Here is a 25161-nt window from a genome sequence, read left to right on the forward strand (position 1 = left end):
TTAATATTATATTACTTGCAATATTGCCCTGCTTTGTGATATTGTCTTGAATTCACTTTGATTCTGATCGTTTCACGAACGTCACCGAAGTTCTTTTTTGATTTTCGTTCTGACATCTGTAATACGAAAAGGCTCTCATTAGAGAGAGAAAAGTGAGGTTGCGATATATTTGTACGTGTATTAAAAGCGAATGACAGTGGTCAGGCACGCGTTAGTGTATAACTCTCTTGCAGTCCTCTCTAGCCTCCCACGCAGGCGTTTTTAGGGGGGCTCGTTTTTCATCCCTCCCCACAAACGCCTGCTCAACCCAAGACAACATTCCTTTCCCAAGCTTAGTCAATCACATTGTACTTTCCAAATTCTGGAAAGTTGAACTCGACTGCAAGGTAATCTGATAATTACTTGATCTGCATGAAACACTGGGAAAGCTTTCAGACCTCTAATAAATGTTAGATTCAGAGCGGCAAAAATAAAATTTAGTCAAATTTTAGAATACTCAATGCACTCCATAGTCTTAGCGAAGGAAAAAAAAGAAGGAAAACGGTAACTCTAGGGTCTCATTTTAGTCATGTTTAGCCTGTCAATACTTAATTGCACAACTGTTGATTGGTCACTTACCACGCAAATAAAACAATGGGAAAGGAATGTTGTTTTCGGTTGAGCAGGCGTTTGTGGGGAGGGATGAAAAACGAGCTCCCCTAAAAATGCCTGCGTGGGAGGCTATCTCAACCCCAAAAGAACAAAAACCTGGAGATTTGAGGAAAAACCTAGAGATTTATCGAGCAAATGTTGTGATTTGTCTGTGGCAAGCAGATCAATTATTTGGCTGAGGCAAATAATTGATCTGCGAGACACTGACAAATCACGATATTTTGCGATGACCAAGTTCAATAATTGTTTTATAATTCGATCACAGAGTTTGTCTTTTTAATAAAAATATTATCCTTGGGAAGCGATCTGCCATTTTCACACAGAAGCGATCGCAAGAAGGAGAAAAGCACAGTTTCCTTCATGTAAGAGCAGAATATTATTTGCAGCCAAACACTGTTGGACGGCATTGCTCATGAGCAGACCATTATTTGTAGGCAGTTATTTGCAGGTCACTTGGTGGGCTCTTGGCCAATGAAAGAAAGAAAAATTTGCTTCGAATGATAATAATAATTATTGTTTTTTCAAATGTTTAAAAAAATTTAAAAATTTTTAAATTTTTTGGTAGCACATTCTTTAAATTATTTAAAGAATGTGCTACAAAAAATACACATATATATATCCGCAGAAAGGGCTTTGAAGAGTGCAAGCTCTAAGGTTAATTTCTGTAATTTTGGGCTAATCATCTTTTACACTGTATGTTTACACTTCTGACCTTTAGTTAACTAATTTGCCCCTGAACGGCTCATAACCACCTATGCCGATCCACATCCCCTCTATCACCCGTGATGCAATCACTTTTAACGGTTAACAGCAGTTGTGACACTTAACTTTTACATGGAAAAGATATATTTGAAATCATACTGGAATGAGCACAATTCAGGTAAGGGCACTGTGAAAAACACTAAAAACCATGTAAAATTGAGCAGAAAATTCCAATAAACATCTTGTTCCACTACCCCCCTTCATTCTTAGGATCCTAAAAGCTTCCAAGAACTTTTCCTTTCAAATTGAAGCATACTTAATGGCCAGCTAAGGAAAAAACAGGGCAAGAAAACCTAAGGAGGAGGAGAGAAAAGTAAAAGTCGAGACTGCTGTCTCTTTTAATCTCAAAACTTTGCTTTCTGCACATGCTGAAGCTTTGGAAGCTGATATTTAGCATGTGGAAAAGAAGCCCAGGAAGTGCTGGATACATAACAAAGATCTTCTTTCGGGTTTGGTTCATTTTAGCCAGACAGTAATCAGAAAATGGCTTGAATAGCTTAAAGGACATTATTTGGCAAAATTCCTAAGAGCAAAATGGGGAAATTATTATTAGTAAACAGTGCTGATTTTGAACGGGACTTTGAATGAGATGCTCAGTGAGTTTGTTATTAAATTTTAGACAGGATTCTGTGTGCTGCAAAAGAACACTGGCTGTCATAGTAGCTAAGATTCACATGTTTTTCACGAATGTTTTCACAGCATCTACAAAAAACAGCTGTCATAAGGTGAATTAACTCAAATTTTTCATTTTTCTTTCAGGTTGAGTACCTGTCAGATGTTGCACATCTTTTGGTTTACATTAGAGATAGAGGTAAGCAACACTCAAACATCTTTTTTGTATGCTTTAAGCTTTGCAGCATGTGCTGGTAGAAAGGTTCAGTTGGGAATTAGGGTGTTCTGGATAGAAATTCAAAATTTTTTCCCCTTAGGGTTGTGCATTGCACCATGAGGTTCAATTCTAATTAAGCAACGAGCATCCCGATCCTTTTATATTGGAGTCCAACCCCCCCTCCCCGGAATATTATCCTTACAGCATGAACCATCATCATAATGGCCATTGATTGTATTCAACAGTATTTCATTCATCAGCTGGTTCTTATATTTTGTCTCTTGATATATTACAACATGAATTTCCTCTTGATAGATTTCTAAAATTTTGATTTTAACGCACTTTTAAGTTACTGTAAATGTTCAAATTAACACCTGGGGATGATCATTTAATTTTTGAAGGAGAGTGGTTGGCAAATTTTTTAAGGGGGGCTCCCCTTTCGTTCTTCAGAATTTGGGCCTCAATTTGACATTGTTTTTACTTCTAATGAAAGGAGAGGAGAAAAGAGGAAGACAGAGGGGAAAAAAAAAGGATTGGCTTAAACTGCCCAAAAACTTCTTGCAGGAAAAGAGGGAAGAAAGAAGGAAACCTGAATGCACCTTTCAGTATAAACTCAAAATTATGAGTTTGTATCAGGGTTGTCATTAAGAGCTGGGGACCCGGGATTTTCCCCCGCTACTAAGAAAGTGGCCCCTGGCTACTTTTATTGGAAAATAGAAGAAACATAGAACCAAAAGAAATCCCTAGCCATTTGATTCCCCGACTACTTGTTGTATTTACCTGGCAACTTGAAATCTTAGTGACAACCCTGTTGTATGTACAGCCCTGTGAATCCCCGATGAATTTTGTTGACTAGTTGGATTACAGCCAGTACTGCTTTTAAAGAGAACTGAAATCTTAGGTAGTGGATTTTTAAAAACTAAAGACCATTCATATGTGTACTTTTATATCAGATTTACCTTCTTCCGTGTTTACTTAACGTTTCTTGTCAACAAAAGATTCAGACCATGAAAGAGGAAGTTTTGATAATCTTATCGTAGGAACTCTGGAAAGTTAGCAAGCAGGGCTCAGGGGCGGATCTAGGGGGTGCAGGGGGTGCACCCCCCCCCCCCCGAGATGACCTGCGGTTTTCTAATACAACTGGTATTCTGCAAAAAAGAAACTGTGTGGTTTATTTGTGTTGACGTAGAGCAAGAGACGAGTGCAGCCCCTCCTAAAAGAAATCCTGGATCCGCCCCTGGGGCTCAGTATTACTATTTTTAACTATTGACTCTTTGACACGTACACAAGAATTTGTGATAAGAGATTATTGAACGTATTTTATTTAAAAGAGGAATTAAGTATATATTTTCAAAGATTTCTTAAAGCAGTTTAAAAATTTGAGAGAAATCTTGATACAGAGATCCGTCTTTATATTTCCTCAATTTTCGTTTTTTTGAGAAATTCAGAAATTAATGTTAAAAAACTGTTCTTGCGAAAAGCGGTCTTGCATGCGCACGCATAATTAATAAACCTGAAATAGAACCAGAATAGACCTCTTTAGCTTGCATGTTTCATTTTCCCAATAGTGGTCCCAGGGGAATTTGACCCTTTGTCTGTTTATAAATTATGCGTTCATATGGACAAGAATTAAACGAATTTGAATGAAGCATTTTACAGTACTATCACATGACCTGCATTGGGAAAACAAAACCTACAAGCTAAAAGGTCTATTCTAAATCAAACGGTAAAGAAAGAAATCCATGAAAACCATGATTTGGATTTCTTGATTGAAATCCACTTCTCCAAGGTGAAATTTGTCGTTGGATCCATATTTCTCAACCGAATGCAACTGAGTTGAAGTGTCGACATCTACTAAGAAATGGGTGTGTAGTTCATTTTTTGCGTCGGTTCCATCAAATGGAACCACTTTCTACTCATTTTAATCTACCTAGTCAGACTGTGTTTAACACTGGAAAACCAGGCTAGTCCTCGAGTGATGTATATGGCTGTATTTAAATGAATAAAATTTGTACAGAGATTTAGCTTGCCTCCATTTTGTCTTCCCGGCTTAGGTGAACAAGTTACGCTATTTTAGAAATATTTAAATTGGACCTATCAGGAGTCCATCAGGGCTGTCATTAAGAGCCGGGGGCCGGGGATTTCCCCCGGCTACTATGAGTGTGGCCCCGGGCTACTTTTATTGGAAAATAGAAGAAAATTAGAACCAAAAGAAACCCCTCGGTGTTTGATTCCCCGCCTACTTGTTGTATTTACCCGGCAACTCGAAATCTTAGCGACACCCCTGAGTCCATAATAGGGAGAGAGGAGCTCCCATACCATTCCTACGTAACGGCTTGTTCACAGTCCAGTTTATGAGGGTATCAATGGGGTTAACCGTCAGCCGTCAATACGTCCGCACTATACTATCTGAGAGCCTGGCACAGGCTAGCAGTCAAGTAGCCTGAGTGAGCCTGAGTATCATGCCTTCCATCTTTCCCCTTTTCCCCCAGAAACGCTTGATACTCAGGATACCGTCAAACGGCCTAAAATTTAACCGTCAACCCTCAACAAATAAAATGCAGATTAATATTAACCGTTAAAAAGATTCAATCTATCTCAAATCTCACTATTTCTACTGATCTTCATGGACGTCTGGCTCCTGAAGAATCTTTAAACTGGAAAATTAAGTTCCCTGTGCTATCGAGAACACTCGCTAGACATTAGAACCTTGTAAATTGCTTATATTTGATAATGTTTCCAAATTTTATACATCAAAGGCCAAGACAACCCTCAAAGCACAACAGTTAATATTAACTTTTATTAAGAACTGAATGGATAATGCAATTCTAGAGCTCTGATTGGCTTAGCCATCATGGTATGTGAGCTATGATACCATGCTCTCCAAATATGGTAACTGCACGCAACTGCTCGAAATTAAAAACAAGCTGAAAATCTGTTGTTTTTAGAAATAAAGTCAGGAAGAATTCTCGATATTTTGTGGGCGTTTTAAATGAAAGAATTATACCCCTCGCACTTGTTGGATATGAGATGATAATAGCCAACTCGGCGCTATGCGCCTCGTTTACTACTACCGTCTCATACAGCTATTTCGAGAAAGGTTGTCGGGAAAAAATGTGCACGCGACAATTCCGAAAGGTAATATGTGATACGATCAATACACATTCCCTGACACTATAGCTGTCGAACCTACTTTTGTTGCTTTAAACATACGTCCATTGCCGCTCGTGCCAATCTTTCAAATTTCTTTGAAAAACAGTGAACTCAAAACCACCCACAATACCTTTCGGGATTGTCGCGTGCACTTTTTCCGGCAACCTTTCACAAAATAGCTGTATCCAACGCGCACTCGTGGATAATTGCAAAATACAGAAGTAAATATTTACTTAATAGTCTCTTGGACTAAACTTACACTTAATAACCGTCAACTGTCAAAGGCTCTAAAATTTAACCGTGAACCATCAAAGCTACTATACCACCTCATTGAGACTGTCGTTTATTTTTAGATACCTTTAAGACCACTTTTTTCTGCGAAAAGGAAGCCTTGTAGCGTCATCTACACATGAGCGCATTCTAAGTATAAGATGTGACTAAAGGAAACTAAGCGCTTATCAAAATACCCAGAATACCATGTTTTGCGGACTGGTTTTTGAGGCTTGTTGGGACTTAAAAGATGCTCTTAATTTGGCTAAAAATCGTTCTAAAAAATTGATCAGCCTTGCTTCTGTCGCTCGATATTTTAATTTAGAGCTGATTAGATCCTTTATTAGGAGGTGGTTCTTTAATTTTGTAACTTTGGTCCTTACTTCCAAAAGTGAATTTATAGATACCCTGGTACATTTGTGGTATTTGATCGTGAATGACGGCGGACTTTGGTTGGGAATCTACACTGTTCCAGGAGTGTGGATACTCAAGTAACTTATTGCCTTCTTCCCGAAGCAAAGGTTATTCACCCAGGGTTTAGCGCGACATCCTCGTTTAGCCCATACATACGATGCCCACTGCATGTGTGTAGTACTTTCCAATAGACGGATTCATGGTGACGTCATTATTTACATTTCTGCACATTAGCATACGAGTTAACGCATAGGAGACGTAGCCGTTTATTCAAATTAGGTTCAAAAATTGAAAGAGCTTGTTAATTTGAGCAGCTTGTGCAAGTTTCAGCTCTTTCAATCAATAACAAAGTAAATACACTCTTTTTTTTTTATAAGAATGTTGTTTTTCCGGCCCAGGCTGAATATTCTTATTTTTCTGCCGATTTTAGGCTGAAAATATTCTTGTATTAATCTTAAATTATAGCTTATGACATTTCCGTTTTAGAATTTATTGGGGTATCAATTACAAGTGTTTGGTATCTAGATCTGTATCGCGTTACATTGTGCACATGCTCCATCGCTAGGTTTTGTTATTTAAAAAAGAGAGAATTTGTCATAATACTTTTTTGCGGTTTAGTTTATGTCTTTTGTGCTGAATACTGTACATATGTATTACATGTACCATTCATCGAACTGTCATTAGCGTTGAACATTTTGCTATAGCTAGTGCAGGTTTTTTGGTTTTGTTGGCTAGTTTCGCCGTTCAGAGAAAGGAATAATTTTATATTTTAAAAACATAAAATTGTATTGTATTTACAGATGTTTTAACACACAAAATTATATCTATCCTTTTCAAAATCTCAGCCTCGGCTTTATTCTTAAAATATTCTTAAAATTTCGCAAATTTCACCCTCGATATTCTTATAAAATATATTCTTATATAAAAAAAAGAGTGTAGCAGCAAATCAAAAACTGCGAAATTGCTGAAACTACGAGGATGGTGTTCCTGTGGTTAAACCGCTGACAAATGTGATGGCAAGTACTTCATGTACATACAAACAGTTCTCTGTCGAAGTGAAAACTGAAAATTATTATTTCGAAATGGCCGAAGCTGGTGCGGATGAGGATCATTGGCGATGTACGGAATTCCGGCTAAAAGTTATTTCTCAAATGTAAGTATTCTTTATTAAGCGTAAGATAAAAAATTTCATTTTCAGATGATCTTTTCAAAGTTCCAAATTATTGTGATTTTTCAAATCTATCGTCCGTGGCGTGACAACGAAGTGGCGCGCTTTTCTTCCCGGCAACTTATTTGCATCTCGTTGACTAACAAAGTGTCTAACGTGTTTGCCTCGTTCTTTAAACCATTTCAGCAAGTAGCCGGATATTCTGAAGTTGCTTCCTTGTTTTTTACTCACAACACATATTTATATTTCTATTTCCTAATCGCAAGTTACATAATTAACTTACATGTGTTAAATCTCTCTTGTCCCTTCCCGCTTTAACAGAACAGTCAAGGCACCCGTCAGATACCTAAATTAGAAAAATCAAACACGGATTCTGGGACTCGTGATTTCAGAGGATTTTTGAAGCGGGACATGAAATGTTTTTTTTTGGCGGGAGAAAGCTTATTTTCGTGACGCGGTGATACAATACGGTATCTTTGGTGTCCGTGAATCGTGATGTGCTGGAAAACTGTTCTGTGAATCGTGATTGAAGTGCACTTCGTGAAACGAGAACTGCCAAAATGCTAGAAAATTATCCGAGAGAGTGCTTTTGATGTTAAGAAAAAGAAGCCAGGTTAAACTTTAACCCTGGGTTAGCGCTAACTGGCATTCGAACAACTGGGCCCTGGTGGCTTGATTTAACTTCGCTTTTGAGTCTTTTGATGAAACTTCACACTTCGGTGCACTCAGACCCACCTACAGCTGGCTTCCCTAGGAAATTTATAGCTGCGCAGAGATCACCCAACCATGATGCCGAGATCAAAGGTTAACAGTATTTACACTATTTGTTTTGCGATTCGTGAAACGCAAAATTGTTAATTGTGCAATCGTGACACCCCCCCCCCCCCCCTGTTATTAGAATAATGATTGCATTTTTCTAAATTTGGCAAAGAGCTTTCATTTGAACTTGACACAGGCTATTCATTTTTTCCTTGACACTGTCAGTGGTTGTTATGACCATGTCTATTTGCCCCTGGTTCTTAGTCCTCAATGATGAGGACGTCTGGACCCTTTGTGATACAGTTTTTGGTAGTGTATCTTGAGGATTGGGATTAACTAATAAAAACTGCCAGGATGGCAAAATTCTGGGGCAAATTTTGGTTAGGATGATGGGATTAAAGTGACGCCCTCTTAGGGAGTGATAGTCCTCCCTTGGCGATAATAATTTTTAAAATGCACCTTCTTCCCCACCTCTCTCAGACCAAGTTTTAAGATTAGTAGTTTTACTCTCCTTTTTTCCTTGGGCATTGACTCCATAAGTTATGGGATACCAGGGGTAATTACCATTTACATGGGAAAACTGGAAATGCCGGTTGTAAAAATCAAATGGTTTGCGCCGCTTCCGAAAATATGGGCTGTGATTTGAGGAAATGCAATTTTACGCTTTTAGTGTGCTCAGCTGGTTTGAATATACTTTGTAGTGAGTCATAATCTAACAGCTTCCAATTTTATGGTTCTTTGGCATGTATTTTACTTGTTTTAAACTTTCTATAATAATAATTTTTTTTCAGTGAAGAGGCAATGAAGAGCTCAAAGGATCCAAACATGTTCATGAAAAGCCCTACTGAAGTGGAAAATGCGGTGTATAACAAGTCTAAAAGAAAGGTCTTCTATAGTTTGATAGGTTTACAGCAGTGGCAACATTCTGTTAGTTGAACTGGGAGAACAACCAAATGTTGTTTGTTATCAAAATGAAAAATTATATGTGCATTTGTGTGCACTTTGTAATCCAGCAGACTAAAATACCCTTACATCTAAAATTTATATTATAGCAAATAACCTAGTAGAATTTGAAAGCACAACCAAAAGATCCAGTAAAATATAAAAAAGTTATTGTGAACTTGGAAAAATTGAACTTCTTTATCAAGTGTGTGATACAAAATAACGTTTTGAAATGGCACCATTAGTTTTATTTAAAAAAATACCAATTACTGAGATAAAGGGTGTTTTAACTGATTATCCTATAGGTTTATGGTACATTATTTTATAATGTTAAAAAAATGATAAATGACCTGGTCACTTGTGGCAAACATAGCAATCATTCCAGTGTGATCAAAGCACAAAATTTGGTGCAAGAGAGAAAAAGGACCTTTTCAGAATGTAGTCCAGTGATCTCAAGTGTGAAATGTCAATTTTGGAGAGTCAAGGGGTAGGGATGCTAGCTTTTTTTTTCTTCCCCTCTCTCACTCTCCTTCTCGGCCGGGAAATGTTTTTGTCCCAGCTTGTTTTCTACTGTCGGTTTCATCTATAGTCTTAGTGTGTACACGTGACAAAAAACATGTTTTGGTGCAAACATGACATGTGTGGCCTCCAACCATTTGAAGTTTGATTAAGTTGTACCGACAAGTGTTTATGTGCAAAGTAGGTCATTGTTTGGTGGCTTGAAGCATCTGACCTGATTTGTGTCCTCTCAACAAAATATTGATTGCAAGGATTTTTAATAGGATGTTAAGAAGACGTTATACAGTTCAAGAGTGTTGTCTCTGGATGAGAAATGAAAGTCATTCCCAAATAATGAGCAGAATGTGCTGATCAAAATCATAACAACCTTAATCCTTGGTGCCATGGTGTTCTTTTTATGGCCGCCAAACGTCTGATTAAAGGAATGTAAAACATGTATTTTTGGCACCTATTAGAACATGATTTTTGTGACATGTCAACACTCAGATACAACTGACAGTAATCACAGGCATTTGTTTGAAACCATTGTAGCATCATTATTGCAAATGTATTTTAGTATTGGTTCATCAAAGTCAAAGTGCTGAACCATTCTACAAGCCACTGTCCACTCCCTTTTGAGATTTATATGCTTATCTTTTGATTTGCTTCCCTTTCAGTTTGACTACCTTTTTTGGACTGCTTGTGTTTTGGTCTCAATTCGCAATAACCTTTTGAGTAAGTGTTAGTTTGTTGAATAAATGAATGAGTATTGAGTAAAGGGCTTTTGACGGTTGAAATTCCTGGGGGTCACTCCATTATTTGGCCTAGAGGGTATGTATCGCTAAACAGGGTGGTTGTGGTTTTCAGGGTTTTGAGTCTTAAACAGCTTATATAATTTCACTATTTAAAGTCTTGAAAAAGGAGACTTTTTGGACAAGGTGTGAAGGTTTACAATGTGCAGTCTACATTTGTGGAACAACAAGTCCATGATTCCATGATGTTCATTTGCAAAATTACTTAAGTTTGTCTGAAAAATGAATTGAATGAGGGTGTAAAATAATGTCTCTTGGCTTAAAGACGATCAGGGTTTGAACGCCTAGACAGGGCACCTCTACACAAACTTCTTCAAGTGCCCGCCCCCCACAGGGAATTCTCTAGCTGGAGGCTAAGATAAGGAGTCTCCCAATATTGTTATGGCAGAGGAAACTGGGAAATAATAATTCTAGACAAATTTTTCAGCTCAATACCCAAAATATGAACCCATGAAAGTTCTGGGACTTGCAGGGCTGGGGTTTTCTGTTTGGAGTCTGGTTATTTAAAGGTATCAGGGCCTTTTTGGGATGAAGAGAATTTCCCAACATTTACAATGAAGTCAGTGGTGATACCTTGGGGTGGGTACGCCCTCATATAAGCCATATAGGTATGTGCCGCCCCTAAGGGTATGGTTTTTGCACTGTTTTGGTCTGAAAATGTGTATAGAGTTCGCCCATTTTGGTCTGGAATCAGCTATGGTTTCCGAGGGAACGACTGGAGTGTATTAACGTATTTGTTGTTTCAATTCCAAATGAATAAGAAAGAAAGAGTAATATGGGAATTAAAAAAAGATTTTAAGAAATCTTTTTATTGGCGTTCTAATCTTAGTAATCTTGACCCAATTACTTAGAGGCCAGGTCTGAAAATGGGTGTGGAAAATGACAGTTAAGAGAGTTTTTGGTCAACCTCGTTCCCAGAGTTTTCTCCTACCCGTACCTGGGAACGAGGTTGAGTTTTTGGTCTGGAAATAGGGTCAGAATTTGAAGAAACGCGCAGCATACCCTGACCAAGAACTCTCGAGTGTTCCCCCCCCCCCCCCCCAACAGAGGATGATACTTGCTGACTCCATGGAGAACTATTACCTGTGCTTTACCCAGCATACTACTTACCAGTGGTTTTATTTGGATTTTGTTTTTCTCCAGCTGAGTCTACGAATTCAGAACAGCAACTGCAAAAAGAAGCGGCTAACATGCCTCCACAGACTGGCATGACAGCAAGAGTTACAGAGAGTTCTCCTGGACAGTTACCAATGCTGCATAACCAACAGATTGCTGAAATGCTTGGTAGTTCACTACAGGAGGGTGGTTTGAATACAACGCGTGTGACCGATTCCGTGGTAAATGATGACTTGCATTCTAGGGAATTTCGCAAGAAGGTTAACTCTCAATTCAGTGATGCAAGGAAAGTATCAAAAAAGCCAAATCATTCAAGGAAATACGCCACTACTTTGGAAAGTAAGTTTTATTCCGAAGCCAAGTCGAAAGTGGATGGCGTGACCTACACTGTACGTCCTCTTTCTTTTTGTCCAGAGGCTGGATCGTCTAAAAGTGGAGCACTCCACACGACCTCACAGCGTGGTGAAAAACCTCAAGTCTCTGTTTTTCCAACTGCTGTCAATAATGATTGGCATTCTTCGTCCTTCCGTCAAAAGATTATTTCTCGAATTGCGGAAGTTAAAAGCAGTTTGGGGGACCTAAGTGTGGGTATGAAGGAACCAAATCAGTTGGAAAATGAAGTCTTTTGTAAGGTTAAAACTAAGAAAGATTACCTTGTTAATATTGCTCGTGTCCTTGCCTCTCTCAAAGAGGTTAAGTGGAATGCGACAGCACAGCAGAACACACGATTGCCAAACCTGTCTCCTCAGCCTATTAGAACACAAGACATCATCAACATCAGGGTAGTGCAAGATACTATTCAACAAGTACCTAAGCAACATTTCTCCAGCACAAAGCTTTCTGCTTCATCTCAGTTATCTCCCCCTTCTGCAGCAGAGAGGGCGGACTTGACGACCACTGATGACTGGCAATCATTAGGGTTCCGTCAAAAAATTATCTCTCGCATTGCTCAAGAGATGAAGAAGTCAAATGATCCAAAGTTGTTTATCAAAAACCCCAATGACATGGAAGGGGAACTGTATTCTAGAGCCAAAACCAGAACGGAATATCTAAAAAATTTTTCGCGCCTTATTATCTCTATACGTAAACCTAGGTCTGCTTCAACAGTACAACTGTAATTAACTAGTTCATAGCAGTACATAACTGTGCTGTACTGTAGATCGATAAGTAGGCCGTGATTAATAAGTGAATTAGGAAGGATCCTTTCCTTTAAGTAAGCTTCTTTTCAGTTTGTCTCGTCGCTATCTACCTGCGAGCTTAAAATTTATCCGTGTTAATTGTTTAACAAACATGCCGTAAACTTCCGCTTTTTAACCCTGGGCTTATACACGGACTTCGAAAGGGGTTTTTGGAGTGCTTTTAAATGGGGCACTGTTATTAGCGGTTTGGGTGGGGGCTAAAGATACTTATCACCGGAATAAAAAGGCGTTTCAAACAAGCTACATCCTAGCAGTGCTGATCAAAATACTTTTTGAATCGGGGGGGTGGGGGGGGGGGGGGCTTTTAATAGGATGTATTTTTTGTTTACAGGTAGATGGGCCTATAACTGAGGGAGGGCTTATCTAATATCCGGGCGGGCTTGTAACTGGGTGTGTTTTTTTGTTTACAGGTTGATGGGCCTATAACTTAGGGGAGAGTTATCTTATATCCGGGCGGGCTTGTAACTGGGTGTATTTTTTTGTTTACAGGTAGATGGGCCTATCACTGGAGTGAGGGCTTATGAGTTGGGGGGTGGGGGGGGGGGGGCGGGGCTCGTAAGCGGAAGTTTACGGAATGGTGAAATATCTGTATCTGTACTTACATTTTTGTATTGTTTACGGTCGTTTCGCCAAAGTTCTTTTCGCTAACTTCTGAAGTCGTTTTGCGTACGTGTTGGGTCAGTTCCCTAACTGCTTTTGCCTGATCAGTGGCTGAAAGAACGAGGAATATACATGCGTATCGCACTTTTTTTATCATGGATGAGAGAACGCTCGTTTCGCTTTTTAGCGGGACGACATAAGACGTTAGCGAAACGACCGGTCACCATTTGGTGTCGCGCATTTGTCATTCTTTAATCTTCAAATATCTGATCTGGGAGGTCCTTTTTCATAGAGAGAGCATTTTCACCGGTGTAGGGTCATCTCGCCACTAAACCATCTCGCGAAGGTTCAGAACAGTGCTAAGCTAAGTATACTATTCTTAGTGGCGATTTCGTTGGTGGCAAGATGGTTTGGTGGCTAGGTGACCAGATACCATTTCACCAGTTAACTAGAAAAACGAGAAGAGTTTTGACACCCGGGAAAAAAGTAATAGCCAAGATAACGCCGGTGCACTTTGTGCAACCGAGACCTGAATAACAAAATATCAAATTCTTCAGTAGAGCTCTTTAAACTAAATGTATTAAGCTTTTGCGCTCTTTTTCGCAATTATTTTTTTTCGTGTTTTTTCCCCAAATATGTGCGAAATTGAGCATCTGCGACATATAGTTAGGAAAAGGTATAGAGTTGATTTTTAGTCCTCTCTAAATTATTATTGACCTGATTGATTTCTTAGAAATGAATGTTAAAGATAAAGGCGTATTTGTCAACTTTCAGATTTCAATTTAAATAAATTTATTGCAAATTTGAATGTTTTGCCTCTTACCATTTAATCGGGTATAATCTGTTTCATACTAGTAATACCTTTTATCATTATTTTCTCACATGATTTCAACTGGCGTATCTCACCAATTATTCACAAGTTTGTTTCCAAGGAAGCGAATCAAAACATATTCCCCTCTGAGGAAACAATTTATGGGAGTGGTTGAGGGTAGATTTGGAAAATGCTGCGTACCTCTGAAAAAATTCTGGCTATGCTATGGCCGCAGAAACAAGATTAATCCAAGACCGCCCCTTTCCTGAAAATTCGTCGAGTTACCCCAGCGAGGCCTTGTGTGTCGCTCTACAAACAAGATGGTTAGGCTAGAGGAGAGTAGGCTTTTTTGGCCCTTGGGATTTTTTCCAGCGACGAACCGACTGCAGGTCTTTATGTTTTTACTGCTGCGGCGCTGCATGAGTGTGAAATCACGGCTTCCGTTCATAAGCAAGACACCAGGAAGTAAAGCCTGGATGTTTAAAACCACTTTCAAACTGCTTGGCGGTCAAAATTCTCTAACAAATTCTTTGCATTGTTACCTGGAATGTTATAGAAGATGAAGAAAAACATTAGAAGAGTCATAAAAAAATATTTGCTAGCGGTAAATATTTTCTTCATGGGCTCACTGCACTCATAATTGTTAACTACACCCTTTTGCCACTCGCGTAGGTGGGGAAGGACTCTTCCTGAGTCAAGGGCTTACTCGGCGCAGGCTTACAAAATATTTTTCGTAACCTTCCCACACCTTCCCACACCAAATTTTTCGTAACTAAAAGTATTTTAACCTCCCCACACCGGCGCAAGTTGCTTCATAGCATTTTCGAGCATTTTTGAAAACAAACAGTCCAAATTAAAGGACCCACATGCTGTCAAGGTTTTTAATATAAAGTCACCATTAAATGACCGGTAGTCTCATCTGCGTTTGTTTCATCCCTAGATTTGCTTTCCATCTAGAAAACGCGAACTTAAGATTTAAGAATTTTAATACGGTTAGAAGACAAGTAATATAAATGTTTGTATTAGGTCACGAACATTTGGTGTTTTGAAAACAGCCCCTGTGTGGCCTTCTAATATGAGTTTTTTTTTAAAGTTCCGCACCGGCACAAAATGACACCGGAGACCACCAATCCGCATTCTCCATTTTCTTGAACCTTTCCCAGCTAGCAGAGGTCTCTCACGACGAGGCAATCTCAGGGAAATTAGACCTTTGTTGTCAATTTCCAAACTATCAAATAAATCAACAAGATAGGGTTTTTTTTGCCATCCTCAAAGTACATTTTGATCATTTTGATTGGTTCAAACCCATTTTGACATAGAGGTCTGTCTGGTAGTCTGGAAGCCATTTTGCACTCAACATCATTCCAAGATGGCGTCGAATTCGGCTGACGATTGGCGTTGCATGGCATTCCGTCAGAAAGTTCTCTCTCAAATGTATGTTTTGGTCATAAGCAGGAGAAAAATTGCCTTCGTAAAGCAGAGAGTTTCCTTTATCGTCTGGCTTTGTCAACAAACTGTTATTTACCTGTTTTTTAAAAATGTGTTTTTTTTCTTAACGTGCTTAATTAGCTTGGTATTTCCGTTTTCAGAGAGGAAGCGGTAAAAAGGGCTTACGATCCAAATGGGAGGATCAGAAACCCCAGTGAAATGGAGAATCAAGTGTATCTCAAGACGAAAACAAAGGTTTGTATTACTTGCAATATTCCCTTGATTTGTGATATTGTCTTGAATCCTGTTGAATACACTTTGATTCTGATCGTTTCACGAACGTCGCCAAAGTCTCGTCAGTTCTTTTTTGATTCTCGTTCTGACATCTTTAATGTAAAATGGCTTTCATCAGAGAGAGAAAAGTGAGGTTGCAATATATTTGTACGTATATTAAAAGCAAATGACAGTGGTTATGCACGCGTTAGTGTATGACTCTCTTGTATGGTTTATACACCGGTGGCCAAGCGTAATGTGAGAGTTTGTATGGGAAAAATAGAGTTTGAAACTTAGAAGAAATAAATGAAGTAAAAGCGATAAAAGTTATCAATAAAGTGTAAATATTGTTACCTGGAGTCGTTGTCTCTGCTTTTACGAAGTTTCAGCGCGATTTGAGTACTTTTACATCATCTGACCTGACAGTGTTATAATAAGAGACAAGGTAGGACAGAATCGCTCGATCGATCTTCAAAGCTGCTCAGAATCAGCTCCAAATTTCACGCGAAAAAACAAACACACTTACATAATTTAAGGCCGCCAAATCCACAAAGTGGCACCTTAAGATCACCATCCTGCAATCCGTTCTGGTAAACCTTGTGTTTGCATCGCATGACTCAATCGAAAATATCAACTACAGTTCAAAAATCGGCGTCATTTATCCGTGAGTAGGAAAAGTGTAACATTTCAACTGTTTTGTAGCTCGGCGGTGACTGGGCACTAGCGTCAAATAATAACTTACCGGGAGAGGGTGACATTCCTTCGTTAAGACAAATCTCTACACACCCACCTCCAAGCAAGGTCGGTTTCTTTGTTTTCACTTGGCCCGAATGAACGAAGCAACAAAACAAAACAAAGAAGCCAACCTTGCTCGGAGGTGGGTGCGTAGAGATTTGTCTTAACAAAGGAATGTCACAGCGTCTACAAATAATTGTCATAAGATGAATTAACTCAACAAAATTTTTCATTTTCCTTTCAGGTTGAGTACCTGTCATATGTTGCACGTCTTTTGGTTTACATTCGAGATACATTTACAAGTAAGCAACACTCAAACATTTTTTGGTATGCTTTAAGCTTTGCAGCATGTGCTGGTAGAAAGGTTCAGCTGGGAATTAGGGTGTTCTGGATAGAAATTCAAAATTTTTTCCCCTTAGGGTTGTGCATTGCGCCATGGGGTTCAATTCTCATTAAGCAACGAGCATCCCCATCCTTTTATATTGGAGTCCAACCCCCCCCCCCCCCACCTGGAATATTATCTTTACTGTATGAACCATTATCGTAATGCTCATTGATTGTATTCAGCAGTATTTAATTCACCAGTTCAGGGTTGTCAAAAGTAATTGGTTGCCAGCGAAAATTTATGCGCAACCCTGGGACAGCATAAACAAAAGAGCGTCTGAAACGTTCCATATGAGAACGTGGCAAATTATATAACTTCTGACGCCTTAAATTATAGCTGGATTGTTTTCTTGGTGGCAGCAGGTGATATAACTTATGTCCGGGATTGATAGCAATGGAATCGAACAATTGTCTACATAGTCCGTTGCGTCTATCATATAGTGTTGGTAGGCCTAGGCTGTCAAGGCATTCCCGATATGACATGGCAGGTGAAATTATGGAGAGCGCTCTTTACTGAATTCTTTCTATATCCTCATTAAGATAAGCTGGGAGTGCGTGATGGAAAACTGGAGCGCAGTATTCTAGTACAGGTCTGATTGTTGTACAATAGAAAGTAAGGGGAACACGAGCCCTTTTCAAGAGGACATGAAATACAGGCGCTTATTTGCTTTCTTAATGCAATCTACAATGTGATTGTTCCATTTCAAGTCATTGGATATCGTAACACCTAGTATCTTCGCACAGTCGGTGACAGGAAGCTCGTTTCCGTCTACCTCGAGAGGGGAAAAGTTATGAGAGATCTTCTTAACGTCGATAACCATCTCCTTGCACTTGTCGGCATTTAGCTGCATCCGCTGGGACCGAGACCAGTCCTCGACGGCAGTAACAGCGTGTTGCACATCACCCAGGGAGCCGCGAGGTATGGTTTGGGTTGTACATTTTCACCAGTTTACAAGAAAAACGAGAAGAGTTTTGACACCCGTGGAAAAAAGTAATAGCCAAGATAACGTGCACTTTGTGCAACAGAAACCTGAATAACAAAATATCAAATTCTTCAGTAGAGCTCTTTAAACTAAATGTATTGAGCTTTTGCGCTCTTTTTCGCGATTATTTCTCTTCGTGTTTTTTCCCCCAAATATGCGCGAAATTGAGCATCTGCGACATATAGTTAGGAAAAGGTATAGAGTTCATTGTTAGTTCTCCCTAAATTATTATTGACCTGATTGATTTCTTAGAAATGAATGTTAAAGATTAAGGCGTATTTGTCAACTTTCAGATGTCAATTTAAATAAATTTACTGCAAATTTGGATGTTTTGCTTCTTACCATTTTATCGCGTATTCTCGGTTTTCACTCACGTGGGAAAGCAGAAATAAAAATGGAAACCTTTTAATAAAGAAAGTTTAGAATCTGGGAAATGAAAGAAGATAAATATACAAAAAGCCTTGCCTAGAATCAGGTCTATGCAATAGTTCATATGCGAGATATTCGGAAAAACGTTTTACCCAAATTTACAAAGCTTTGTATGGAGACACCATGTTTGTGTCCCTTTCTCTTGAGGAACTCATAAAGATTAAAGCAATATTTATTCTAAGAAAGGAATGTTTAGATAGCAAAATCTCCAAAAATCCGTAATGTTTTAAACCCACGTAAGAGCTTTCCCGGCCGCCAGCTAAATGCCGCGTCAGTACGCAAAAGCCTGGAAATTCAAGCGTCCTGTATCGCAAAACAAATTGGCACCCTTTTAAACCGAGAAATTTGTTTGTATAAAGGTTTTAAGGTGCTCTAATATCACATGAAAGTAGAAACTCAGAAGAAGCGATAGTTTCTTAGTTTGAATTTTGGTAACACCTTTTCTCATTACAGTAAACACCCGCATATAAGAACACACAGGCTGATTGAGTTCGTATTTATCAGGTGCTTAATGACAAATCAGCCTCAAAATGTTCTTAAATTTTTATTTGGTAATACTATCCAAAACATGTTGCTAGAGGTATATTTAGCATATCTTAGGAAAATTAAGTAAATAATTATTCTGTAATTTGATTACATTAACAAATGAAGTTATCTGACAGCAAACATAAACTTACATGTTTTGTAATTATGACACTTTTTCCATTTTATAGGAACATGTTACAATTTTCAAGCTGATCTTGTTCTTATAAAAATGGGGCTTTATTGGCCAAATTTCAGCCTGGTGTTCTTAATCCATTTGTCCTTATATGCGGGTGTTTACTGTATTTTCTTACATGATCTCAGTTGGCGTATCTTACTAATTATTCACAAGTTTCTTTCCAAGGAAGCGAATCAAAACATATTCTCCTGTGAGGAAACAATTTATGGGAGTGGTTGAGGGTGGATTTGGAAAATGCTGCGTACCTCTGAAAAAATTCTGGCTATGCTATGCCCACAGAAACAAGATTGCCTTGTGTGTCGCTCTACAAACAAGATGGTTAGGCAAGAGGGGAGTAGGCTTTTTTGGCCCTTGGGATTTTTTCCAGCGACGAACCGACTGCAGGTCTTTATGTTTTTACTGCTCCGGCGCCGCATGGGTGAAATCACGGCTTCCGTTCCGAAGCAAGACACCAGGAAGTAAAGCCTAGACTTCAACTTCAACTTCAACTTTATTTAAATTTGGAAATATAGCAAAGGATACATTGGGACTGGCCTGCAGTTAAAGCGCGGCTATTCGAGGCAGGCCAGGCTACATAATTTACTACAAACTAGACAAATACAAAGAAATTAGACGTTACATAAGTATATACATTTTACATTAAATAGATACTATTCTACTTAAATGCAAGGACAATATTAAAGTGGAATTTTAAAAATAAAATAGAAAATAAAGAACAAGAGAATTACTTTTTTCATTTTCACGATGATCGTATCCACATCAATATAGGAGTCTTCAGTTTCAAGAATATCGAGTAGCATTTCTTTTAGTGATCTTTTAAAAGCTTTTTTCGGTCTTTCTTTAAGAATTTGAGGTATCCCATTCCAAATTTTTACCCCAACACGCGAAAAAGCATTTCGTTTGACATTGAGTCGAGATTAGATGTTTCAAACTGCTTGGCGGTCAAAATTCTCTAACAAATTCTTTGCATTGTTACGTGGAATGTTATTGAAGACGAAGAAAAACATCAGAAGAGTCATAAAAAAAGAAAATTGCTAGCGGTAAATATTTTCTTCATAAGCTCACTGCACTCATAATTGTTAACTACACCCTTTTGCCACTCGCGTGGGTGGGGAAGGAGTCTCCCTGAATCAAGGGCTTACTCGGCGCAGGCTTACAAAATATTTTTCGTAACCTTCCCACACCGGCGCAAGTTGCTTCATAGCATTTTCGAGCATTTTTAAAAACAAACAGTCCAAATTAAAGAACCCACATCCTGTCAAAGTTTTTTAATATAAAGTCACCATTAAATGACCGGCAGTCTCATCTGCGTTTGTCTCATCCCTAGATTTGCTTTCCAGCTAGATAACGCGAACTAGATTTAAGAATTTAGGGTTAGGAGACAAGTAATATAAATGTTTGTATTAGGTCACGAACATTTGGCGTTTTGAAAACAGCCCGTGTGACCTTTTAATATAAGTTTTTTTAAAAGTTCCGCAGCGGCACAAAATGACAGAGAGACCATATCAACAGAGACCACGAATTCGCATTCTCCATTTTCTTGAATTCAAACTATTAGACCTTTGTTGTCAATTTCTAAACAATCAAATAAATCAACAAGATACTGGTCGAGTATTATCACTTTCGGAAAGTGTGGGGGTTTTATGCCAAGCTAACCGGAAATCGCGTTCAACATCCTCAAAGTACATTTTGATCATTTTGATTGGTTCAAACCCATTTTGACATAGAGGTCTGGAAACCATTTGCACTCAACATCATACCAAGATGGCGTCGAATACGGCTGACGAATGGCGCTCCATGGCATTCCGTCAGAAAGTTCTCTCTCAAATGTATGTTTTGGTCATAAGCAGGAGACAAATTGCCTTCGTAAAGCAGAGAGTTTCCTTCATCGTCTGGCTTTGTCAACAAACTGTTATTTAGCTGTTTTAAATGTGTTTTTTTCTTCAACGTGCTTAGCTTCGTATTTCCGTTTCAGAGAGGAAGCGGTAAAAAAGTCTGGCAATCCAAATGTGATGATGAAAAACCCCAGTGAAATGGAGAATCAAGTGTATCTCAAGGCGAAAACAAAGGTTTGTGCACATTCTTTAATTGTTTCATTATGTAAGGAACGCTTTATTACTTGCAATATTGCCTTGATTTTGTGATATTGTTTTGAATCCTGTTGAATACACTTTGATTCTGATCGTTTCACGAACGTCGCCAAAGTCTCATTAGTTCTTGTTTGATTTTCGTTCTGACATCTGTAATGTAAAATGGCTTTCATTAGAGAGAGAAAAGTGAGGTTACGATATATTTGTACGTGTATTAAAAGCGAATGACAGTGGTCAATGCAAGCTTTATTGTATGATTCTCTTGTATGGTTTATATGCTTATTTTACACCTGATATTATATCTGTGAAACCTCTTAAAATAATGGGAGCTTATTAAAAGTCGTCTACCAAGGTTCCAACCACACCAAATACCCAGACACAAATTAAAGAAACAATTTAAAGAATGTGCTACAAAATATATATATATATATATATCTATACTTTAATTTCTGGAGTTTTAGGCTTATCTTACACTGTTTGTTTACACTTCTGACCTTTAGTTAACTAATTTGCTCCCGAACGGCTCTTAACCACCTTTGCCGATCCACATCCCTTCTACCACCTGTGGTGCATTCACTTTTAACGGTTAATGGCAGCTGTGATTCTTAACTTTTACGTGGAAAAGAGATATTGCAAACCATACTGGAATGAGCACAATTCAGTTGAGTAAGGGTGCTGTGAAAAACACTAAAAACCGTGTAAAATTGAGCAGAAAATTCCAATGGAAATCTTGTTCCACTACCCACCTTCACTTCCTTCCATCTAATCTTAGGATACTAAAAGCTTTTCCAGGAACTTTTTCTTTTAAATTGAAGCATACTTAATGGCCAGCTAAACATAAAACGGGGCAAGAAAACGTAAGGAGGAGGAGAGAAAAGTAAAAGTCGAGACTGCTGTCTCTTTTAATCTCAAAACTTTGCTTTCTGCACATGCTCAAGCTTTGGAAGCTGATATTTAGCATGTGGAAAAGAAGTCCAGGAAGTGCTGGATACATAACAAAGATTGTCTTTCAGTTTTGGTTCATTTTAACCACACAGTAACCAGAAAATGGCTTGAATAGCTTTAAAGGGCATTATTCGGCAAAATTCCCAGGAGGAAATGGGGTAATAATAATTATTATTCATAAACAGTGCTGATTTTGAACGGGACTTTGAGTGAGATGTTTGAGTGAGTTTGTTAAATTTCAGAAAGGTTTCCATTGAGTCCCTTGGTGGCAATGGAACACCAGCTGTCATAGTAGCTAAGACTCACAAGTTTGATTCACAGCGTCTACAAGTAACTGTCATAAGATGTATTAACTCAACAAAATTTTTCATTTTCTTTTCAGGTTGACTACCTGTCATATGTTGCACGTCTTTTGGTTTACATTCGAGAGATTCGAGGTATAAGTAAGCAACACTCAGACATTTCTTTTGTATGCTTTAAACTTTGCAGCATGTGCTGGTAGAAAGGTTCAGTCGGGAATTAGGGTGTTCTGGATAGAAATTCAAAATTTTTTCCCCTTAGGGTTGTGCATTGCACCATCATTGGGGTTCAATTATAATTAAGCAACAAGCATCCCCATCCTTTTATATTGGAGTCCAACCCCCCTCCTCCCCGGCCCCCCTGGAATATTATCGTTCCTGCATGAACCATTATCATAATGGCCAGTGATTGTATTCAACAGTATCTAATTCACCAGCTCAGGGTTGTCAAAAGTAGTCGGCTGCCAGCGAAAATCGCTGCCTACTTGGTTAGTATTGGCCGGCTACTCTGCTTGGCATTTCTTTATGGATGGACTATATATCCTTGGACTGGCCACTTACTTAGACAACTCAGCCATCTACTTCAAAATTTTCTGACAATGCTGGACTGGACTGGCCAACAACTGGACAACTCAGCCGTCTACTTCAAAATTTTTTGATAACCTTTGCCAGCTGATTCTTATTTTTTATCTCTTGATATGTTACAAAATGAATTTCCTCTTGATAGATTTCTAAAATTTTGATCTAAAACACTTTTAAGCTACTGTAATGTTCAAATTAGCACCTGGGGATGCTCATTTAATTTTTGACGGAGAGTGGTTGGCAGATTTTGTAAGGGGTGTGATTGTCTCAGTATAATGATCGTCTTGGTGTAACCAACTTTTGTCACTGTACTCAAGCACTATTGCCAGAGTAACCTGAGATCAGGCTCTATTTTCGTTTCGCTTTGAAAATAACATTCCGGCGGCCAAGGCGAAACGAAAAGACAGCCTGATACAAACCTTCTACAAAACGTCTGCCGCCCATTTTTTTGATTGATTGACATTTACCGAATAAGCCAACCAAAATTACTTCCGTTGCTTGTTTTCTAGTATGCAAATTTTTCACGCGTGGGAAAAATGCAGACAAAAGCTTTAACTGTTAATTTTTTCAGCTAAAAATAAAACAGTCAGCACAATCACATTTACTAGTAACTTCTTGCGAGATTAAGGGGGATCTCAAAGGTTATTTCTGTTGGCGTAGAAGGTGAAAAGTTTTCGAAAAGACGGCAACACAATTTTCTACTAGGTTTAATATTCTGGCTAGGCGCGCTCAAATTTAAAATAGTGAAATTTCTTTTTCTGTTTCCTTAATATTTTCCTTGGCAATTTTCCCTGATTTTCAGTACATAAATCTTTAAAAACAAAAGCAAACAGCCAATAAGCGAGGACACCAGTTTTTCTGGTTTGTTTTTTACCAAAAGCGAAGGCAAACAACCAGTCTGTTACCTTAAGCCACCAGCTTTTATAATAATGCCTACAAAAATTCCTTAAACAGCGATGCGATATTTTTCGTCTAACGCTTCACAGTTGGCGATTGAGGTTTCTTTCGCAGTGAGCCTCCGCTTGCCTACCCCATTCTGAGAAGTCATTCCCGGCTAAACTTTCAAATGAAACCAGTTTTAAGATTTAAGATTTAAGATGATTTGCACTCGTTTGATGGTAAATCAAAAGGCACCTTGTAAGCGGTCAACAACTTGCAGAGGGGTTCAACTCCACTATACACTCACATTAGTTCCGTAACTAAAGCAAATTGTGAGAAGATATGAACAACCATATGAATTTTCTGAATTTCCATGGCACATATTAAGGCACATTTTCCTACCATAAGACCGTAAAACAATAAAACCGACAGCAAAATTGATCCTTCTCTCCGCCGCCGATGGATCATTCACGAAAACAACCACGCGAGGAATAAGCGCTTTCAACTTCCGGCGTTTCCGACAGCCAATCAGATCTTGTGGCATTGTTCTAAAAGCCAATCAGCTTTATGGCCAAAATCTGGCCGTAACGAGCACAAACGTGAGAGAGTTTGTGTCAGGCCCAATTTTAGCGGTAGCCGTTAGAGAGAATGTATGAGAAATGCTAAAATTGGGCCTGATCTCAGGTTATTGCCAGAGGAGCTGCATCTTTACCATTTGACTGTGTGATGTCCTCAAATGGGTCATTCTCTAGTGATGGTATATGTTGTACTTTATTCATTGAAGATTATATTCAGTAAAGATAGTAGGGGGTGGGGGGGGGGACTTAATTAAAAGATTGTGCTTAATTAATATTTTAACCTAAAGGGCAGTGCTTATTTAAAGGGGGTGGGGAAGGGTGGCTAATTTGTGCACTTAAGGAAGGTAACTATTAAAAGTGATGAGTTACTTTCAATAATAGGACCCACTGCTCTAGGGCAGCAACAACCACAAGGAGTTAATATGACTCCACAGCCTGGAATGAGAGCGCAATTTCCAACACCTGCTATTACCAAGCAACAAGGAGTTGGTGCCATGGGAGGCACCCAGAACACCCCACAGCAGCTGCCAATGCAACACCTACAACAGGCTGTCAAATTGCCTGCCAGCTTATCGCAAGCTCAAGGTCAAGGTCAAGTCTTTGACCGGTCGGGACTGACTCAACAACAGCTTCTTAGTCAGCATCTCTTGCAACAACAAATGCAGGCTCAAACCTTACTCGGTCAGCAGCAGGCTGCTCGTGGTTTTGGATCGCAGGGTCAAATGGCACATCACCAACTGAGTCAATCAGTTCACTTTGACCAGTCGGGACTGACTCAACAACAGCTTGATGTCGCGCATTTGCCATTCTCTAATCTTCAGATATCCGATCCGGGAGGTCCTTTTTCATAG

General features: G+C 38.8%; 2 protein-coding genes and 1 long non-coding RNA gene across 3 annotated transcripts in view; all 3 read left to right on the forward strand.

Moving 5' to 3' along the window:
• LOC140953092 (mediator of RNA polymerase II transcription subunit 15-like) overlaps positions 1–3323 on the forward strand; it is a 3636-nt gene extending 313 nt beyond the window's left edge. Inside the window, exons 3-4 of the mRNA XM_073402589.1 lie at positions 2173–2224; positions 2736–3323. Coding sequence (XP_073258690.1) covers positions 2173–2224; positions 2736–2890 — 207 coding nt within the window. The 3' untranslated portion in view covers positions 2891–3323. The remainder of the gene's footprint in view (positions 1–2172; positions 2225–2735) is intronic.
• A 3799-nt stretch (positions 3324–7122) lies between these two features.
• LOC140953106 (uncharacterized) lies at positions 7123–10226 on the forward strand. The gene is made up of 3 exons (XR_012167442.1): positions 7123–7232; positions 8798–8891; positions 10124–10226. It is a non-coding gene; the product is annotated as an uncharacterized lncRNA (long non-coding RNA).
• Positions 10227–11663: 1437 nt separating this feature from the next.
• LOC140953261 (uncharacterized) lies at positions 11664–25161 on the forward strand. Its single transcript, XM_073402760.1, has 8 exons — positions 11664–12489; positions 15554–15667; positions 16388–16486; positions 16665–16722; positions 20667–20766; positions 20913–21006; positions 22355–22409; positions 24692–25161. The coding sequence occupies exons 1-8, from the start codon at positions 11965–11967 to the stop codon at positions 25159–25161; spliced, it is 1515 nt and encodes a 504-aa protein (XP_073258861.1). The 5' UTR covers positions 11664–11964.

Source organism: Porites lutea, chromosome 11 (genome assembly GCF_958299795.1).
Source record: "Porites lutea chromosome 11, jaPorLute2.1, whole genome shotgun sequence".
Lineage (NCBI taxonomy): Eukaryota > Metazoa > Cnidaria > Anthozoa > Scleractinia > Poritidae > Porites > Porites lutea.

Coding starts and splice junctions, on each gene's coding strand:
- LOC140953261 (XM_073402760.1), top strand. CDS start 11,965: ATGAAGGAACCAAATCAGTTGGAAAATGAAGTCTTTTGTAAGGTTAAA. Junction 21,007..22,354: donor ATCTCAAGGCGAAAACAAAG/GTTTGTGCACAT, acceptor TTTTCTTTTCAG/GTTGACTACCTGTCATATGT. Junction 22,410..24,691: donor TTACATTCGAGAGATTCGAG/GTATAAGTAAGC, acceptor TTTCAATAATAG/GACCCACTGCTCTAGGGCAG.